Source organism: Diachasma alloeum, unplaced genomic scaffold (assembly GCF_001412515.2).
Source record: "Diachasma alloeum isolate Michigan unplaced genomic scaffold, Dall2.0 Dall_scaffold_00339, whole genome shotgun sequence".
NCBI classification, from domain to species: domain Eukaryota; kingdom Metazoa; phylum Arthropoda; class Insecta; order Hymenoptera; family Braconidae; genus Diachasma; species Diachasma alloeum.
The window spans coordinates 11,590-32,286 of record NW_021680478.1 but is presented as its reverse complement, the minus strand read 5'-3'; the positions used below and the strand labels follow the sequence as shown (position 1 = coordinate 32,286).

Genomic DNA, 20,697 nt, shown 5'->3' with positions numbered 1-20,697 from the left:
GGGGGGGGGGGCAAAAAAATGATTTTGTTTATAAGGATTCCTAATAGAATTTTGGGGGTTTTCAGAGGCACCCTATTGTCCCGATGGTCAGGTCGCTTGTGCCAATGGTGCTTGTATTCCTAAGCAATTTTTATGCGATAGAAATATCGATTGTCATGATGGCAGTGATGAGAGCAACTGTCGTAAGTATTTTTCCTCAATTTTCCGATGAATTGATAATTTTTTTAAAAGTCAATTGATTATTAAATTTTTTTATTGGCTACAGCGGATAGTACACCTTACCCACCATCAAGCGAATGTAGAGCAGACGAGTACACGTGTCATGATTACACCTGCATACCGCAGTCAGCAGTTTGCGATGGTAGACAAGACTGTTCGGGGAATGAGGATGAACTCCACTGCAGACGAGGTGAAAATAATCTCTCAATTATCATTTGAAACACGAAATAATTACCCCAAAGAGCATTGAAAAAATTGAAAATAATTGCGAAAAAAATGAACTCAATTGAATATTATTCATTTAATTTAATATACGACAAAAATGAATTGCATAATTATAGAAATGATGATGATGATGAATCAGAAATGGGTGTTATACTTAAAAACTATATAAACCTGCACTGTCGTACGTGCTTGGGTTTAAATTTTCTAGGTATAGATGATACATGGCATAAAAGTACACCAATCATCTGGAATACATCAGTCAGCATGACCAATACAATGGATTATCATAATCAATTTGGCATTGATTATCAAGGAACAACAAAACTAAATGGATCAAGAAATTGTACATCCACTGATTTTATATGTGCCGATGGAAATTGCATACCCGCGGCCCATCGGTGCGACAATTTCTACGATTGTCGTGACTTTACCGACGAACAGTACTGCTTCGGTCAGATTTTAATACGAAGAAAACGAAAAATAAAGCGCAAAATCTGTTTTATTTTTTTCCTTCAATGTTTCAATGAAACATGGACAATCTGGAAAATTTTCTATTTTCACATTAAATCATTTTCAATTAATGATTTCACTTGTCTCGATGGTCGATATATTATCAGATTGTCATGTTTCTATATTAATTACGTTATTGTTGAACAAGAATCGTATCGTATTATTAATATTATTGGTTTTACACTATCAATCGGTGTTAGCATTGACATAGAAAATAATGTGTAGGGCATTGGACGTAATGTAGAATTGTTTTTCATATTAAAAAAATTATTGAATTTCGTTGATATGTATCGTAGTGCATCTCATGCCTGACGTTACAGTTAGCTGACGTAATTTTATACATTTTGTAGATTTTTAGAATCAATCCTCTCTACCACCTTATATTAAATGACGAATTTTATTTATATATGACATATATTTTTCATCATTCTGTCCATTAAAAATTGAGTGGAGTTGAATTAAATTCAAATAAAGCTTAATCAGCTTTATCAGTAGCCAGTGATAAATTCAGCCGTTATTCACATATATTGGGGAGGATGCAATCATTCATTAACTAATCATGCGACTTGGATCGCCATTAATTAGTTCAATGTTAGTTGTTGATTAGTTGAAATCGGAGGAGAGAGCTATAGATTCTCATAGTAAATATATGTATATTGTTGGGCCATTAATCCTTTGATGTTCATGAATTCATTATTATATTTTGTCTAAATTATAATTTGCAAGCTATTTTTTACAATAAGAACTATTATTTAATTGCAGGGTGTGTTCGAGGACAATTCCAGTGTGGTAATGGTGATTGCGTCGAGGAGAAACAAAGATGCAATGGAGTTTATGACTGTGATGATGGTTCTGACGAAGAGGGTTGTGGTGAGCAATCAAACACGTTAGAATTTCATGCCAATCACTTTCGCTCCATTATTGTTATCAATACTGATACAATGCTATTCATTCCAGTTGAATCGACAACAATATCATCGGGAGGCCGTCACTGTTCCCCAGGACAATTCACTTGCAGAACAGATCGGACCTGTGTACATTACTCATCTCGTTGCAATGGTATCCCAGAGTGTAGAGATAAATCGGATGAAGAAGGATGCGGTAATTTGACTTGTCTCATTATTATAATAATTATTATTATATGCTCAAGATATCAATGCATTTAATCATTTTGTAGACACCAATGAGACTGATGGCCTCAATCTGAAGACCTACCCAAGCGAGCAGATAATCAAAGAAAGTAAGAATTTATTGATATCAAGATAATTGTTGAAATTCTCCGAAGGGTTGGAATTTTATACTTGAATCTTGTGAAATTATTAATAAAAAAACATTTATTATTTCTCTGTTTCTTGGCTCGGCCAGACCCAGTGAGACAAGGTAAGACTTTGACAATCGGAAAAGTGTATAATCATGGTTGTTTGAATTCATGGGGATCATCAGTCACCGAAATTAATATAAAAACCATGGAAATTAATTATTCACAATGTCATAAAGAATGTGTTTATTTACAGCTGTGATTCATTTCTTTTTTTTTCAAATAATAATTTAATAACACGATTATCATGATTTTTTCTCCGTTTTTGATTAGAAAAACCAAAAACATGAATCAACCCCATTTTATCCCAATGGTTGTTATCTCTCTCTCTTTCTATGATACCAGGTCGTGAAGTGGTCTTCCAATGTCGTGACGAGGGATCTCTTCGATCAGCAGTCCGTTGGATTCGTGGCAACAACCTTCCCCTGCCCCCAGGCTCCCGAGATATAAATGGTCGGCTAGAGATTCCCAACATTCAAATGGAGCATGCCGGCATCTATATTTGTGAAGCCGTAGGTTATCCCCCATCAACCCCTAATCAACGAATAACAGTTCACCTGGAAGTGGAAAAGTTCGAGCCCCCAGCGACGCGTCCCCCTCAAGTCTGCAAGTACAACGAAGCCACTTGCAGCAATGGTGACTGCATTCCAAAATCCTTGGTTTGTGACAATAAATTCGACTGCACAGACGGCTCCGATGAGATGCGGTGCAACCCCCACGGCTGTGAGCCCAACCAATTTCGTTGTCAGAGCAAAGAATGCGTTCTTAAAATTTGGAGATGCGATGGTGACAAAGACTGCACCGACGGCAGTGACGAGGAGAACTGTGGCACCCCACCGCCAGGTTCCGTCTGCAGATCCGATGAATTCCAGTGCCACAAGTACGACCAATGCATTCCAAAGAGCTATCACTGCGACATGGAGAGAGACTGTCAAGACGGTAGTGACGAGATCGGTTGCTCACCAGTGTATATCATCAAGCCACCACAACCAATGATGGTTCTCACTCCTGGTGAAACAATGGTTCTCACCTGCACAGCCATTGGTGTCCCAACGCCTGAGATCAACTGGAGATTGAACTGGGGCCACGTACCTGAAAAATGTTTCTCTACCTCTAGCAATGGCACTGGCACCCTCACCTGTCCTGATATTAGTGTTTCTGATCAAGGAGCCTATTCATGTGAAGCTATCAACGCTGCTGGCTTTGTATTCGCCATTCCTGATTGTATTCTCATTGTCAAAGACACTCCAACTGTTTGTCCGAGGGGAACATTCAATTCTCAAGCCAGAAGGCCTGAAGACTGTATACCTTGCTTCTGTTTCGGCGTTGTTGATGAATGTAGAAGTGCTAATTTATTTACTTATCAGATTCCTCCGCCTTTTGATAGACACAGAGTGCTGAATGTTGATATCAATGGCCTGAGGATTGCTGGAGAGTTGCCAAGTCAGATTGCTGAAATTAGACCTCAAGGAAGGGATGGAGTTGACATTATCATTCCTTATTCCGATAGTTCTGTATTAAACTCTAGATCTGGCTATGAAATACCTTATTTTGCTCTTCCTGAGGCCTACCTTGGCCCTCAGTTGTTGTCTTATGGAGGATATCTGAGGTATAATGTGAGATACAGTGGAAATGGCAGGAATAATAGTGCTCCCAGTGTTATTATCATGGGAAATAACAGAACTTTAATTCATCGAGGGAGAAATATTTTGCCGGACAAGGAGAATGAAGAGGCTGTTAGGTTCTTTTATGGTGATTGGTACAAGATGGAACATGCAAGAGAAATTCCAGCTAGCAGGGAGGATATAATGATGGTTCTATTGCATGTGGATAATATTCTCATAAAGTGAGTCAATGATTTTCACTATTTCTCTTTATTCGGCCATTATAAATACAATATTTGTAGGGCTAAATACGAGACGAGTCCTCAATTGGATATCTCTATAACTGACATTACTATGGACTCTGCTCACGATACTGGATCTGAAGTCGCATCCTTCGTAGAAGAGTGTTCCTGCCCATCGGGATACTTTGGCCACTCCTGCCAAAGCTGTGCCGCTGGTTTCCTGAGGCGTTCAGGAGGCCTCTGGTTAGGGGAATGCTACAGGGATGAGCCTCCATGTCCACCTGGTTACTATGGGGATCCATCGAGAAATATTGAATGCAAACTCTGCCCGTGTCCTTTGACTAATCCAGCAAATCAGTAATTTTTCATTATTATTATTATTATTATTATTATTATTATTATTATTATTATTATTATTATTATTATTATTATTATTATTATTATTATTATTATTATTATTATTATTATTATTATTATTATTATTATTATTATTATTATTATTATTATTATTATTATTATTATTATTATTATTATTATTATTATTATTATTATTATTATTATTATTATTATTACTATTGATATATCATCATTAGTAATAATATTAATGCTTCCAACGTATATTTTCTAGATTCACAAGAACTTGTCGACTTGGCTCCAATATGCGACCAATTTGTCAATGTCCTCCTGGATACGATGGAGAACGGTGTGAGAAATGTGCAGATGGTTACCATGGAAATCCTCTCATAGCTGGAGATATGTGCGTTCAGGATTCTATTTGTGACCCACGGGGAAGTCTTTCAGCAACTGCTGATGTTGATGGAAAATGCAGATGCAAGGTAATTATCATCATTAATGATGTATTTTCCATTTAAATGTTTTTATTATTATTATTCTCAATAAAACTATGTTTACAATACTTTGATGCAATCATTCGGAAAAATTGGTAAATTATTTTAATGCCAACAACGTAAGTAATCAAGTAATAGAGAGAGAGATAGATTATTTATGTAATAATTAACATTTCAGCAATCTGCTACTGGATTAACTTGTGATCAATGCAAGCCCAATACCTTCAATCTAGCTTCCAACAATCAATTTGGATGCATCAGCTGTTTCTGCATGGGCATCACCAACAGATGTTCTGAATCCAATTGGTACAGAAGTGAGGTAAATTCATATTTGTGAAAAGAACAAATAAACATTCTCCCCGACTGAATGATCAGAAGGTAAATTAAATTAATCAATGAATATTTTCATTGCAGATACACGTATCGTTTACCAATTCCATTCGCGACTTCTCCTTGCTCGAGTCTCTCAAACCAGACGCGCCCCAAATATCTACAGGAATCCACTTGGATCCCACCCGAAGAGAGATCATCTACTCAGACTTTCCGAATCGGGGAAATGGTGACGTCTATTATTGGCAATTACCCTCCATCTTCCTTGGCGACCAAGTGACATCCTATGGCGGCAGTCTACGCTATACAGTCCGCTACGTTCCTTCTCCAGGTGGACAAAGCTCCAGGAATAATGCGCCTGATGTAGAGTTAGTCTCAGCTAACGACATCAATCTACTCTACTATTCCCGAGAGTCTCCGGAGCCCAACTCCAACCAGTCATTCGCAGTTCCACTCCTTGAGCAATTTTGGCAGAGGACTGATGGCACTCAAGCCGACAGAGAACACCTGCTAATGACTCTGGCCGACATTAAAGCCATTAAGGTCAAGGCAACCTATACGACCCATACAGATGAAGCAGCTCTGGCTCATGTATCATTGGATACTGCTGAAAAATATAATACAGGCAAGGAGAAAGCTGTCCAAGTTGAGGAGTGCAGCTGTCCCGTTGGATATACTGGACTGTCTTGTGAGGATTGTGCTCCAGGGTATGTAGAATTTTATTGTTATTGTTATTATTATTATTATATTTTCATTTAATACCATAATTTCTTCAATCATTACAGTTACACGCGAGCTTTTGAGGGACTCTATCTAGGAATTTGCGAACCATGCCACTGCAATGGACACTCCACTCAGTGTGATCCTGAGACTGGAGTCTGCGAAAACTGTGGAAATCACACAACTGGAGAGCACTGTGATCTCTGCGAATTGGGATACACCGGTGATCCAATAAGGGAGGGCTGCAAGTATCACGGAGAATTCCCTGAACAGTGCAACTGCAATCCAGCTGGATCTACCTCTACCCAATGTATCAATGGTCGTTGTCAATGTAAAGTCAACGTCGAAGGGGCTAATTGCAACAGATGTCGTCCTGCTACCTTTGGACTGTCATCGGATAATCCAAATGGCTGCAATCAGTGCTTCTGCAGCGGAGTCACTGATCAATGTCATGAGAGCTCGCTCTACATACAACAGATACCCTCTTGGGTATATGATTCTAAACATGGATTTACCCTCACTGATGCATCCAGAAGAGACATAATTGATGATGCTTTTGATATTAATGTGGCTATGAATGAGATTGGATATCAGTATAATCCTGCCACCAAGAATAGAAGGCTCTTCTGGAGTTTACCTACCACCTTCACAGGCAACAAAGTAAAGAGTTATGGGGGAAATCTTACGATGACACAGAGGTTCAAGGCGGAGGATGGGGCCAAGAGCATTGTCGATCAGGATGTTATGCTCCTTGGTAATGGAATATCACTTTTCTGGACTAATTCAGTGAGCTTGTATCCAGATAATCATATAGTAAGTCGTTTGTCAGATATTACATTTTGATTTGTCTAATTTCTTTTCCTATAATTCTTTCATTATCATCTCAATTCAATCAATTTCAGACATACTCAGTACCGCTTAGAGAATCTGAATGGCGTAGACTATCGCCAGAAGGTCCAAAGAGACCCTCGAGAACCGATATGATGACGGTACTCTCGAACCTAGAAGCAATTCTCGTTCGGGCGACTTACAGTGAAGGAATGATCAGTACCTACATCAGTGATATTAGCCTAGACACAGCGGTCGAACATTTCACTGGCAAGAACAGAGCTACGCAGATTGAGAGCTGTCGTTGTCCACTAGGGTACACTGGCACTTCCTGTGAATCATGTGCACGAGGATATTATCGTGATATCACTGACAGATCAGTCAGTCTTCTTGGTGCCTGTAATGCCTGTCCTTGTAATGACCACGAGGAGAGCTGTGAGATGCATAGAGGAGGACTCATCAAGTGTCACTGTCTTTCCGGTTACACTGGACATTATTGTCAGGATATTGGTGAGCAATTATTCGTTATTCATGGATGAAGAATTTTCTTTCGGCTTGTTTTTAACAATTTTCATGATTATCCAAGAATTAACTCAAAAAGCTTTCAAAATAATCCACCTAAACTGGATAGACGGTGGACAGCTATAGAGATTCATCATTGAATAAATCATACAAATTGGAAAGAAAAATAAATTAAATTAAATTGCATGATGGGGTGTAGCTGAACTACGGGTAGGTCTAATGCCGATGAATGCAGAAGCTCCAAGGAACACTGAAATCGAAATGAAATGTTCCTACAATCATGGACAGAAATTATACATTTACTTTAAATTATCCTCGTACAATGGTCTCCCATTGACTGCTTGGGCACTGGAGCCAGGACCTCTAGTGCAGACTGACGGTGGGGCTTATAGATTCTGGAAGGTGCATGTAGGACAGCATCCATGTATCGTAGAGTGTTCTATTTTGGATCGACATGGCAATGAATTAGCTATGATAACGACTACAGTTGCACCAGGTTGGGGAAATGATGATTTATGTGCTAATTTGTCATCGTCCACAGCCAGGTTGAGTTTAGCGCAGTGACGGGGTTTTATTATTCATTTATTTTGGTGTTGAGGCTTTGATTGTTTAACATATGTGTTGATAATGATGATTATGATGATGATGATGCTTTGATTGTTGAATTTGATTTGATATTTTTTCCATTTAATGACAAAAAGTGTTTTCTCAGTGGATTATCCATCTGTAACGACTCCTCCCGGTCCTGAACCCTCACCCCCAAGGATTTCCGTCTCCATTCAGGAGGATAAATTGCGGATTGTCCATGTGGGCAGCACTGTGAAGTATCAATGCACAGGAAGATCATTGGATAATGTGAGTGATGACGATACATTTTCTATTGAAAATTCATTTCTAAAACATTTGATTGATTTTCGCAGAATGAAGTGCGTATCCGATGGGAGAAAGAAGGCGGTAGATTGCCAGATCGCAGTTTAGAGGATTCGCATGGACTTCTCATCATTCGGGATGTTAAAGTGTCAGACAGTGGTGTTTACATTTGTCACGTTACTGATGGAGTTAATATCGCTGATCAAAGAGTCACTCTCACTGTTGGAGGTAAGGATTCGCAGAATATTATTATATTCTAAAAATTCCATTAATTCAAGAGAAAACATTTTATTTTCTAAACACTCTAATCAATCAAATTAATAATAATGATTATTGAAAATGGACGCAGCATTCCCCAAAAGTCTTCTAAATATTCCAGGTACCACGAATTCAAGCTCGAAGACAAAATTTGTTAAAGGCAAAAAATGAATGAAAATTGATTAAAATTCACAGGTGCCAATCGAGTGGAACCAAAACCACACATTCGGCCTGCATACCAAGAAATTCGTGAAGGCGAACCCGTAGAGTTTCACTGTGAAGCCTCAGGCAATCCTCAACCTCAACTAGAATGGATGCGAGTCCAAGGTCAAATGAATCCAGAGGCAACATTCCAGAATGGAGTCTGGAGGATTCCAGCTGTGACGAGAGCTGATGCAGCTGAATACAAGTGTATTGCTAGGAATGAATTGGGTGTTAAGGAGCAGACTACGATTTTGTACGTAGTGAATAATCCCAACAGACCACGTCCCAATGTATATCCTGATGTTGGACCCATCATAACACCCCAAGAGTGGATTGGATCCAGCGGGGATACTGTCAGAATGGTCTGCACTAGATCGAATTACCATGCGACTGTCCACTGGACAAGATCAGGGGGACTACCGTTACCTATCTCAGCTAGTCAGACAGATGGCGTATTGACAATGACTAATCCTGGAACTAGCGATTCAGGTAAAAACTTTTTTTCTATCACACCAGCATTATTTTACTCATCCAAACTGAATATTTTTAAAGCCAACTTTCTCGTTCTCCAGGCATTTATATATGCGTGGCAACAAGTTACCAAGGAACAGAGTCCTCCACCACCTCCAGGATCACGATCCACCCTCGTCGGAATCCGCCAATGGTAAAAGTTGAACCCGAAAAACAAACAGTCTTTCAGGGCACAGTTGCCGAAGTTAAATGCCTAATTAACGATCAAAATTCAAACATCCAAGTCCAATGGTTGAAATACGGAGAGAGTTCTTCGTTGGGTCCTCGAGCTCAACAATATGGTAATACCCTCAAGATCGTTCGTCCCCAAGTGTCAGATCGAGGTGTCTATATCTGTCGAGCAACAAATGCAGCTGGTGTTTTTGAGGCATCTGCAATGATTGAAGTGTCTCCTCGAGAAGCTCCTGCAGTTGAAATCTACCCCCATAATATTCAACCTGTTATTCTTGGAGGATCAGCAGATCTCCAATGTCGAGTATCGGCAGGTTTCCCTCTTCCTGAGGTCCATTGGTCCCGTCAAGACGCTCGACCTTTCGGTTCCAATATCGTCAGCCTTCCTGGAGGTCTCCTACGTCTTACCAATATCACTATTAATGATGGAGGCAGCTACCAGTGTACGGTGACCAATGAGGTTGGATCAACCTCTGCTGTAGCTCAAATCCAAGTCCAATCAATTCCAGTGATCAAAATCACTCCAAATACTGGCATAATCAGAGTTAGAGAGAATGAGAGAGTGAGATTAACATGCACTGCTGAGGGTCATCCTCAACCCAACGTTGCTTGGAGCAAACATGGCCAGCAGCAAGGCTATCAGCCGTCTTACACGTTCATGCAAGCGCCTCACGCTCCTCCACTCTCGGCAGTTTATGAAATACTCTCAATGTCTCCCAATGATGAAGATTCTTATACATGTAAAGCTGTTAATGCAGCCGGTGTTTCGGAAGAACGAGTTCAAGTAAGAATCGAAGACGATGACAACAGCGTAGACGAGTATCCACCACCATGCAGAGGTGATCAACCCTGTGAGAGACCCGTGGATCGTCCCTATCCGCCAGTCCCTCCAAGGGGAAGAGGAACAGGAGTGAGTATCCCTGAGGATTACCTGAGAATTCCTATTGGTGGCAAAGTAGAGATAAGGTGTCACGTAGCCGGTCCTGACGACTCAAGGATTTACCTCGACTGGATTAGATCAGATCATCGAACCTTGCCAGTAGGTAGCACAGTCCATGATGGAGTCTTGACGATACCTGACGTACGCAGGGATGCAGCTGGAGAATACATCTGTTTGGGATTGGACAGCGACAATACTGAGTTATTCAGAGCAAAGAGTCATGTGGAAGTCATTTCATTACCCAGAATCGAGTTGAATCCCAGCACCCAGACAGTCGCGCCTGGAGAGAGTCCTTCAATTGTTTGTACAGCTACTGGAGACCAACCCCTCAGGATTCAGTGGAGCTCTATCGGCAGGCAATTACCCCCTAGCGTCACCGATGACAATGGAGTTTTGAGATTCCATGGAATCACTTACAATGATGCTGGAAAATACGTGTGTAAGGCGACAAATTCAGCTGGAATTGCCGAAGCTGTTGCTGAGGTACTTGTCAATGCTGAAACCTACAGAGATCCTGGCATTAGAGCTGTCGAACGGGATATCAATGCAGTCGCAGGAAGTTCTATCAAACTGAGGTGTGACACCAGAGAGAGGGTGCAGATCAGCTGGATCAGGGAGAGTCTGCCCCTCCCGAGGAATGCTCGTATCCAGAACAATCACTTGCAACTGGAGAGAGTTAGACCTGAAGACAGTGGACGATACATCTGCCAAGTCACCAATGACAAAGGAGGAGTCTCCAGCGATTACGTTAATGTCCACGTCTCACGTAAGTATCCATCAGTTTGAGTATTTTTCAAGTCTTACCAATTTTATTCTATATATGTTGTAAATTTGCTTGACTCTCTGGTTTTATCCAATGTTTTTCCAATTTTTTTCCTCGATCAGAAAGGGATGAGTTTAATATTTCCTGAGTTTGTTACTTTGAATTGTGAAACACCGGGTTATTATTTAGTAGTTAATTCGCTTGCGGATTGCATGCCAATGTACCATACGGTACTGTGTGCCGACGGGGGGCTGTACCGGTGCAGAAGCCAAGAGTGCATAACACTGGATAATGTTTGTGACGGCTATGTACACTGCAGCGATGCAACTGATGAACGCTACTGCAGGATCACGCAATATCGACAATATCTGCAACGACGACGCGGTTTGTTCTGTGATCCTTTGTGTCGTGTTTATCATCTGTGTGTTATTATCGTCTTTTATTTAGTTGTTAGATTGTATTTTTTTTCTTTTTATTATAGTTGTAGCATTTCTCCTCCACCACTGTCCAAGAATGTATGTGAAAAAGACACTATTTATTTTTTATTATTTTTACACATGAATGGGAAATCATTAGTCATTATCAGAATGAAAAGTATCATCGAAACAAGTTGTTCTCCAATTTTCTTCAAATTTTTCTTGTTGTTGTTGTCGTTGTTGTGTGGAAATAACATTGCAAATCATTTCCATATTCAATATCACGATAAATTCACGTAATAATGTGTCTTTTTCACAATGTCACAATGTTAATTGGCTGCTTCGAAAAGAGATTGATAGGGTTTCTGAATTTAATTTTTCCAGCACCAGCAGGACCGGTAGTTCATATTGAGCCTTCCACTGATATTGTCAATATTGGAGATACATTTGATCTTCGTTGTGTATTCTCTTCGAGACAAACCGAAATTCCCACATACAGGTGGTACAAGGCGGAGGACGGATCACTTCCGGCTACTGCTCAAGTCTACGGGGACAAGTTGAGAATTGTTAATGTGCAGATGACGGATAGCGGAGTTTACAAATGTCGAGTAGATACACCTGAAGGAAACTTTGAGCAGGATTACAATCTTATTGTTCAAGGTGACTTTACATTTTTAAACCATCAATTTGTCCAACATGTTGATGATCATTTACTAATACACAATTTTCATTTTCTTTTTTTTTCATTGGATATTTAATATATTGTACATAATGTAAGTAATAAGTAATCATTATCAATTAATAGAATGAATTTTATCATTATTAGTTTCTCTTTATTATGTAAAATTGGATTGTATTGAATTTTCAATGTCCTTCAGGTGGCGAAAATGACGAACCAGCAATTGAAATGAAGAGTGTCCTTTATGGATCGAGCATAGAAATGGACTGTCGTGTTGACTTTAACGGTCCAATAACATATAAATGGAGTAAACTTAATGGTTTGCTCCCAGTGGTCTTCATGTACCAAGTAAGTTGTTTGTAAAAAAAAATTATTTACATAAAAATTATCCCCCATCGGTAGTGATGAAAAAAATTTTTTATTTTGTTCTCCTTCAGAACAAGTTAAAATTGTTGAAAGTTCGAGCAGAAGATGCAGGCACATACATTTGCACTGCGTCAAATGGGCCTGAAACTTCGGAAGTGCCAACAGTTCTCGTTGTTACTGGAGTTGTACCCAACTTTAATCAGGCACCTCTTAGCTATATCGCACTGAGGCCACTGCATGATTCTTATGGAAGACATAATATCGAAGTGTCATTCAAACCAGAGAGCTATGATGGTATTGTCATGTATAATGCCGAATCTTCTGATGGTAGTGGGGACTTTGTCATTCTATCTTTGATCGATGGATTCCCTGAATTTAGGTAAACAGGAATGTGTTGCAATTGTTGCCATTATTATTACAAATTGTTGACATTTCCTTAAAAACTGTTTAACTCACTGTTCAGATTTAATTTGGGCTCTGGTCCAGCTATAATTCGAGCTCGGAAACCCATATCCCTGGGTGAATGGCACACAATAAAACTCCAACGTATGAATAAAGAGGGATTGATGCTTGTCGATGGAGAGGGCCCTTACAAAGGTGTAGCCGGCGGTAGAAGACAAAAGTTGGATGTAAAAGAGCCACTTTACATCGGAGGTGTGCCTGATCACGTTGTGTTGAATCCTAGCACTGGAGCCAAACGCATTGGCTTCGTTGGTTGTGTCTCAAGAATCGTCATCGAGGAGGAGACTATTGATCTCATTGGAAATCAAACAGACAGTATTGGAGTTACAAGTTGCGAAACGTGCGCTGAAAATCCGTGTCATAATTCTGGAGTGTGTCAAGAGGCGCCCACTAAGGATGGATACACTTGTCTTTGCCGGGCAGGATATACAGGGACACACTGTGATTTTAATGGCCAGCCATGTTATCCAGGTTACAAGACAATTGATGAGCATGACATAAATCGACATTGTAAAATTACATAAAAATGAAATGTATTGTTTATTTAGGTGCTTGCGGCAGAGGCAATTGCCTAGACACTGAGAATGGCTTCAAGTGTCACTGCCCACAGGGTACATATGGATCGCGCTGTGAACACTCGGGTCAAGTTCACCAGCCTGCATTCAGAAATTCTCGCTCTTTTCTCGCTTATCAATCTCCAAACAAAAATTCCAGGCGGTAAGTACAATATTACCAATTATTTTATAGTGATTTTTTTCCATTTCTATGGTTTTATTTTCACCTAATCAATTCATATGAGAATACATAAGCCAGGAGTTGAAGGGGGCAACAATCAGTCTGCAAAAAGAAAGAGTAAATGAAAAACCCAATGATATTTTTTTAATTTAATCAAGTCCATATGATTTCCAGAACACACGTGAGAAGTACCAATCACTCGAAACGATCCTACGACGGATACTTGGCCAAGCTTAAGAAAGCAAGATCATCAAATCCAAAAAAACACCCCAAGCACCATTTTAAATACTAGAGTTTTTATTATCAATCATCAATCAATTATACTAAACTGAAACATGTTCTCTACTCAATTCCCTCTACGTTTTTTACTGCCAGTAGAGCTGTCCCATTGGGAGTTGATCAATTCTTATTGGAATGAATTTCCCCGAGTGGTGCTGAACTTGATAAGAAATTGCTAATTATATAGTTTTTGTACAGCTTTTTAATTGAGAAAATCGATCTTTTAACTGAGCTTCCTAAGTCAATATAAATATATTAATTAATAGATGAAAAGTAAATTTATAAAATTCTGGATAAAGCGTTAGAATGACGTTTAGTCACTGCCGTTTTGCATTTAACCACTAGTGTAGTTCTTCCATGGCATTAAGGCTTGAACACAATAATTGTTCACTATGACATGCTATTGACAAATGCTTATTTGTAAGGAAAATGTGTATGCGTCGTCTGTGTATATCATATTTACTTAATTCAAATAGAAAGAGGAGATATTAAGTAACAGGATGTTAGTTCAGATATTATTATATTTTCAGCGAACGAATAAAAATTCATATGACAATTTTATTGCTTTAATTTATGTTCTGTTTAATTTATTTTCCTAGTTTATAATTTATAATTTGTCCATCATATAATTTGTAAGTAATTATTATTATTATTATTATTATTATTATTATTATTTATCCATGTATTTATTATGATTATTATTATCATCATCTGTAAATGTATTTAGGTTCAAGCTCTCGATGAATTTCAATCCCTCGGATAACGGAGACGAGCTACTTGTATATTGCTCAGAAACTGATGAGGGTGTTGGTGACTTTGTAGCTGTTGTTATTAAGGACCGACACGTTGAGTTTCGCTTTGACGCGGGCAGTGGAATGGCTGTGGTAAGATCGAATTACATTATTCAACCGGGTGTTTGGACCAAGGTCACGATCTATCGGGAATTAAAAGATGGAAAATTATCGGTTAATGGTGAGAGGATCGTTGAGGGACACTCGCTTGGGTCTGCTAGACGAATGACATTAAATACCCCTTTATATGTTGGAGGAGTTAACAGGACTAGAATAAAAATAAATAAAAATGTGGATGTGACGAGACATTTTCATGGCTGCATCAATGAGGTGAACTATTAACATCATTATTTATGTTTTCAGTTGGCTTGAATTAATGAAATTTGTTGATTTGCACTTGATGAATAGTTGGAGATGTCTGGAATCGATTTGCATCTATTAAACTCAACAATTGACCTAGCAAACATCGAAGACTGTGAAATACCGGCAATACCTTGGAGTCATAGTTCACCACTTCCAACTGTTCCAATATTCCGCCACGAAACTCCATCGCCGTCAGTGATTTATACATCGATGACTCCTCCCTACAGTCCATGTGACGAGAATCCTTGTAAACACGGGCTTTGCCAAATTTCTCATAGCTACGACGGCTACTCTTGCACGTGTGAATATGGATACGTGGGGATTAATTGTGAAAATGTGCTCAGGCAGTGTGAAATGCTGAAACCTTGCAAACATGGAGGGACTTGTTTAGAGATGCATGGAGCTTATAAATGTGATTGTCCACTTGGCTTTAGTGGCAACAATTGTGAAAAACGTAAATTCATTCATATAACTACTGTTTTATCATTGTCAAAGTTGAAATATTATATTTACTTCATAATTTTTGTAGAGGTAGAAATAGCTTATGATGTTACATTCAGAGGGGATGGATGGTTGGAGCTCGAGCGTACAGTGATGACACACGAGGAGGATCGTGAAGTAATGGGCTTTGAAATATCTACTAACAAAACTCATGGTTTGATAATGTGGCATGGCCAACCACCAGATGACCTCAATCCTGATGATGATTACATTGCACTTGGAATTATTGATGGGTGAGAGATAGAATAATAAAATTTCACATGAAAGAAAAAATCACTGGTGCATTGAATTGTTGAAATTTCTCCATTTACCATTTCAGGTACATAGAGTATCAGTATAATTTGGGCTCAGGACCAGCTGTAATCCGCGTAACAACCCAGCGCGTGGACGACGGCCAACGCCACAGAATAATACTGAAACGTCAGGGTACCGATGGTAGTATTGAATTAAATGGTGAACACACCGAGAGTGGTGTTAGCGATGGATTAAAGCGAATACTAAATGCTCGTGGCAACGTATATCTGGGTGGTGTGCCGGATTATGCCATGACATATGGAAGATACTACAGCGGTTTCTCTGGCTGTATTTATACACTCGAAGTTCAGGACTCGGGTGCTATTGATATTGGGGAAAAGTCTGTTAGGGGGAAAAATGTTTTTCCCTGTACTAGGTGAGTACACATCACATTTCATTGAGACAATGAAAAATTTGTCAAACATTTTGTCATTTTATCTAACAAATTATGTCATTTTATTAACAACCTTTCACGCTGCATTCATTTAGAGTGAGATGGAATCCCTCCTCTCTGGTATTCACCGACGGTGATACTGACGGTTTTGATGCATTCATACCACCCCCACCTGTCAACATAATCCATCCAAAACCTACTATTAGTTTAGCCTCATACCATTCTAAAAATTTCACTGGCCTCATTATTATTCAATTAACGTGCAATATTCTTATCGATTCAGCAGTGCCTCGCAATGTATTGACGCTCTTGATGAATGTAATCCTAGGAAATTTGGTTGAATATTGGTTAATCTATTATTGAGTATTTTATCGTTGTGTTGACTATTTTAGGATTTACGATAAAAAAAGAAACAAAATCTAGATATTTAATGCTTGATCAAATATCCCTGAGGAGGGTGATTAAAACGATTCTTATTTAAACAGAGAAATGTAATTTTTACGTGGGAATTATTCCAATGCAGATTTATTTTAGAAAAGATAATAAAGTTTATATACCGACAAGATCTTCCCATGCGGGACGGGGCGAATGGATAATGGTAATGTGGTAATGAACGGATTCGCTTTCAACTCTATACCCGCGCTTAAAAATGATCAAATTCATCTAATTGATGTGCATATCGTACATTATACAAGGATATAAGAGTGAAGATTGATTCTATGCTGGAAGGGGCAGCATGTGGAAAAGAGGCAGTATAAAGTTAATGACGAGGAAAATTAATGAACAACTGGAGATCTCCCCAGGGATTCCCAAAATGTTCCATTTTCCTCTGTATTCTCCAAATATTGAGACAACCCTAGGAAAAATTGGATTCGTCGAATAACGTTGTTTCTCTTCTCCACAGAATTGTTTACTATCAAAAATTCGGAGATTCAATTTTACACTGTGAAAAAATTTACATTAAAATCATGAAAATATTTTTGCAGATGGAGATATTTTTTACGATAATTTCAACGATTCAAGGTAAATTTTTTATTGAAATAGACAAGTAATAGTCCTTCAAAAAAATATGGATATATTGCTTTTTAGACTTGAATAAATTTTCATCAGTGTAAAAATGAATGAGAATAGCTTACGCTAATTGCCCACTTTTATACAACTACTATTTAAAGTTATGTAGACGCCTACGATTCGCATGACATCAGTTGTCTGCAATTTTTAAAAATGATAAAACAACAAAAAGAAAAAAATACTCAATACACATTTTTGACGCTTTACTGTATTGAAGAAGGAGACAAAACTTTCATATTTATTCATTAAAATTTTTATACATTGCATGGAAGATAAACGACAAAGACAGCGGAATACCTCTGATTTTATCATTGACTCAAGAGAGTGCGGATAATAATTTATTCACTGCCAGTCTTTCATTTGAAATCCTTTGAGTAATCAAAATTTTATAGATGAAATAAAAGCTCCTATTGATTAATTCTTCTTTTCGAATGTATTGAAACAAAAAACTACAGTAATTATCATAGATGCAGTTAAAAATTGTGAAAGTATGCAATGCAAGTGGCGAATATGACAAAAAAAAATGAAAGTGTAGCTGGTACTGTTATGTATAAATTATATAAATTGAAATGACAATAAATATAGTTTTGATAAATAAACTATTGATTTATTAAATGCCAATGTATTACATTACAGATATGGTTAAATATCAAAAGCATGTTAATAACACAAAAATTTTGGAGATAATTGGTGTTGCGGCACATCCAAGAGACTATCAGCAAGTTTTGCCATCGAGATTGTTCAACAGGGCCATTCCATCTGTCAAATTTATAATCTCATTGAATAGTTGTTGATGGGAAATGTAAAAAAGAAAAAAAACAGTATTTACCATAATAATTAATAGCGTCGGTCATCACTGACTCCAATACTTCCATGTAGCGGTCCCACATGTGCAGAGAGCCTGCCAGATTCAGCGACGCACACGAGGGCCACAGTTGCAACAAACAATAGCAATTTGAATGCGTTCATGATGGCGATTTTAAAATCACTCGACGATGATTGTAATAACAGAGATGAAATACACCAAGACTGTTGGGTGTTTGAAAAACGTATGATTTTTAACGAAGCACAGCTCGCCTTAAATAGTTGAGCTCCCTTCTATTATCAGAAGTTTATCATTTATTAATCAAACGAAACAAGTTTGACAAAAATGTCTGCAAGTATGGAGATCATTTCCAATAGAACATTAAAATCTCAAATCCTGACAACTCGTTTAGCAGATGGAGTAAAGAATAAAGCGATGGCCTTGAAGAAGACAACAGATGCCGTAAATTGATGAAATTTATTATTGTAATAATTTATCCGAGGTGATTGCGGAAATTCCCCTCATTATTATCATCTATACATTCCATAATTTCATGGATAAACTTCAGAAAGGATTCAAATGCTTTCAATCACCCATCGAAACAACAGTTTCATAAATATAATTTATTGACAAATCATTGTCTACTTTATGGTTTAAACTGAACTTCACTTTTTTGGTTTTCTTCTTTTTACAAAGAAATGATAATAAATATTGAAATATTGCTATACATTAAATGCAAACGCAGTCGAATGAGCCTCTATACAATAAAAATAATGTCACACGGAACGAATTAATTAATTAATTAATTAATCAAAATAATGTACAGTTCTACACTGTCACTGCAAGCTACGTATCGATTTTGTAGCCTGGGATGAAAGGTAAGCCAGTGCCAACTTCCTTTTGATAATTAACATAGTCGTCACCGAAAAAGTTTAAAAGAGTGATCTCCTCGAGAACTACACGATCATGGAAGAATCTCCAGGATGCTATTGTATATGCCAGGAGACAGAATGGATTTTGGAGAATCAGCTGAAAGTGAAAGTCCCAGAATTAATGAAAATTATTTTTCGTCATAAAAACCTTTTTAAGAAAAAGGTCAATAGGAAGATGTTTATTCGAAACTATAAGTGCTGAAAAATAACAGATTTAGTTTTTTAAAACATTTTTTTAAAACTAACCTGAGTCCCGATGGACCAGTAGAACCAGCCGACATAACTGGGATGCCGGCAGAGCTTGTAGACACCATGAGTCACCAGCTCATGATCAGCAGACTTTTCAGTCTGCACGAGATGATTGAAATTGTGCTTAGCTGTGAACATGGCCAGCTTCCTGAGGGCCTCTCCGCAGGCACACATGAGCATGCCAAAATATGTGACGAAGGATATTTCCTTCATACCTGGGAAATACTGCCTCTCAATAAAGAATTCAAGCCAACTGGAGCCTGCAGCAATCCCATATGCCACACTGTGCCTTAATACAAAGCTGTCGATGGACACTGCCTTTGGATTTGACCAAGCTATTGCCAAAAATTCTGAGTAATGGAAGGTCGAGAGGACTGACATGTACATTCCGAAGCATTTCCATGATTCTGGAGCGAATAGGGCTACTATAATTCCTATGCCAAGGGTGTAACCCAGGAAAACAGATCTCACAGCCACCTTATGTGAAAGAAAAATAATACATGTTTTTTAAGAAATATATAATGGTAATTTTTTTTATCACGTGGCATAATTGGATATATCAACTCACCTGGTACAGAAATCCCCTGAAAGCTAGCAACACTAACAAATTCAAGAAAACAAACTGAAAGACATGTATAAACCAAATATTCCTGAATAAATCATGAAGATAAGAGTCAAACTCAATCCTCAAAAGGACCTCGGGTAGCCCAACGAGGACGGAAGCTGTGATGAAACATGCTAAACTAATTTTTCCATCTCTGCATAGTGTCATAATGTTGATCAATGAACTCTTCACTACCTCTTATGCTAATTGTTACTACTAACTACTAGGTTATAATTTTTTTAACAATCACTGGTGTGCACTTAAAAATCAACTATAACGGCATCAATTAAATAATTTTAACGCAGTGTCGATTTAATGATGATTATTTTCCCATTTTCTGGGGCAGAAAAATCAATTGATTCATGCTTGCGAATGTTTACTTGCCGGCGAGAGAAACTACGGGCTTGGTTTTCATTTAGAGACGGAAATCAATGCCGAGTTGGGTGTAGAGGGCACCTGGAACAGTTCAAAACGCCCGCCATTTTGCCTTTAAACGAAAAGCATTGCATTTATTGTGTATTGTTGATAATTTCATAATCAACTTTTCCCTTGATCCACTTCATTGACGAATTTCATTTCAATTTTCCCACATATTGTAGTCCAAATGATAGTGCAGTGGTAGGGGAAAAGGAATCCAATATGGCGACAGTGAA

At 38.3% G+C, this 20,697-nt stretch overlaps 2 protein-coding genes across 4 annotated transcripts in view; one reads left to right on the top strand and one right to left on the bottom strand.

The window, feature by feature from the left end:
* The window catches only part of LOC107040636 (basement membrane-specific heparan sulfate proteoglycan core protein), a 63,430-nt gene extending 45,381 nt beyond the window's left edge, over positions 1 to 18,049 (top strand). For 2 of the 3 annotated variants that reach the window (XM_015260792.1, XM_015260785.1), the window contains 26 exons: positions 66 to 182; positions 266 to 409; positions 1,717 to 1,824; positions 1,912 to 2,055; positions 2,132 to 2,194; positions 2,320 to 2,334; positions 2,618 to 4,118; positions 4,179 to 4,475; positions 4,747 to 4,954; positions 5,145 to 5,285; positions 5,381 to 6,003; positions 6,082 to 6,829; positions 6,919 to 7,354; positions 7,566 to 7,862; positions 8,079 to 8,221; positions 8,287 to 8,464; positions 8,586 to 8,615; positions 8,690 to 9,187; positions 9,271 to 11,106; positions 11,293 to 11,487; positions 11,904 to 12,179; positions 12,398 to 12,546; positions 12,636 to 12,943; positions 13,028 to 13,497; positions 13,575 to 13,743; positions 13,936 to 14,610. In XM_015260792.1, the coding sequence (XP_015116278.1) occupies positions 66 to 182; positions 266 to 409; positions 1,717 to 1,824; positions 1,912 to 2,055; positions 2,132 to 2,194; positions 2,320 to 2,334; positions 2,618 to 4,118; positions 4,179 to 4,475; positions 4,747 to 4,954; positions 5,145 to 5,285; positions 5,381 to 6,003; positions 6,082 to 6,829; positions 6,919 to 7,354; positions 7,566 to 7,862; positions 8,079 to 8,221; positions 8,287 to 8,464; positions 8,586 to 8,615; positions 8,690 to 9,187; positions 9,271 to 11,106; positions 11,293 to 11,487; positions 11,904 to 12,179; positions 12,398 to 12,546; positions 12,636 to 12,943; positions 13,028 to 13,497; positions 13,575 to 13,743; positions 13,936 to 14,053 (9,212 nt within the window). In that variant the 3' untranslated portion in view covers positions 14,054 to 14,610. Of the gene's footprint in view, positions 1 to 65; positions 183 to 265; positions 410 to 1,716; positions 1,825 to 1,911; positions 2,056 to 2,131; positions 2,195 to 2,319; positions 2,335 to 2,617; positions 4,119 to 4,178; positions 4,476 to 4,746; positions 4,955 to 5,144; positions 5,286 to 5,380; positions 6,004 to 6,081; positions 6,830 to 6,918; positions 7,355 to 7,565; positions 7,863 to 8,078; positions 8,222 to 8,286; positions 8,465 to 8,585; positions 8,616 to 8,689; positions 9,188 to 9,270; positions 11,107 to 11,292; positions 11,488 to 11,903; positions 12,180 to 12,397; positions 12,547 to 12,635; positions 12,944 to 13,027; positions 13,498 to 13,574; positions 13,744 to 13,935; positions 14,611 to 14,767; positions 15,162 to 15,239; positions 15,649 to 15,723; positions 15,929 to 16,014; positions 16,366 to 16,478 lie in introns of those variants that run through there. The other variant, XM_029126272.1, reaches the window with a different exon arrangement.
* Positions 18,037 to 20,452, bottom strand: LOC107040639 (protein-S-isoprenylcysteine O-methyltransferase). Its single transcript, XM_015260798.1, has 4 exons — positions 20,009 to 20,452; positions 19,438 to 19,917; positions 18,284 to 19,288; positions 18,037 to 18,213 (listed from the first exon to the last, which is right to left on the bottom strand). The coding sequence occupies exons 1-3, from the start codon at positions 20,210 to 20,212 to the stop codon at positions 19,106 to 19,108; spliced, it is 867 nt and encodes a 288-aa protein (XP_015116284.1). The 5' UTR covers positions 20,213 to 20,452; the 3' UTR covers positions 18,037 to 18,213; positions 18,284 to 19,105.
* Between the last annotated feature and the right edge of the window lie 245 nt (positions 20,453 to 20,697).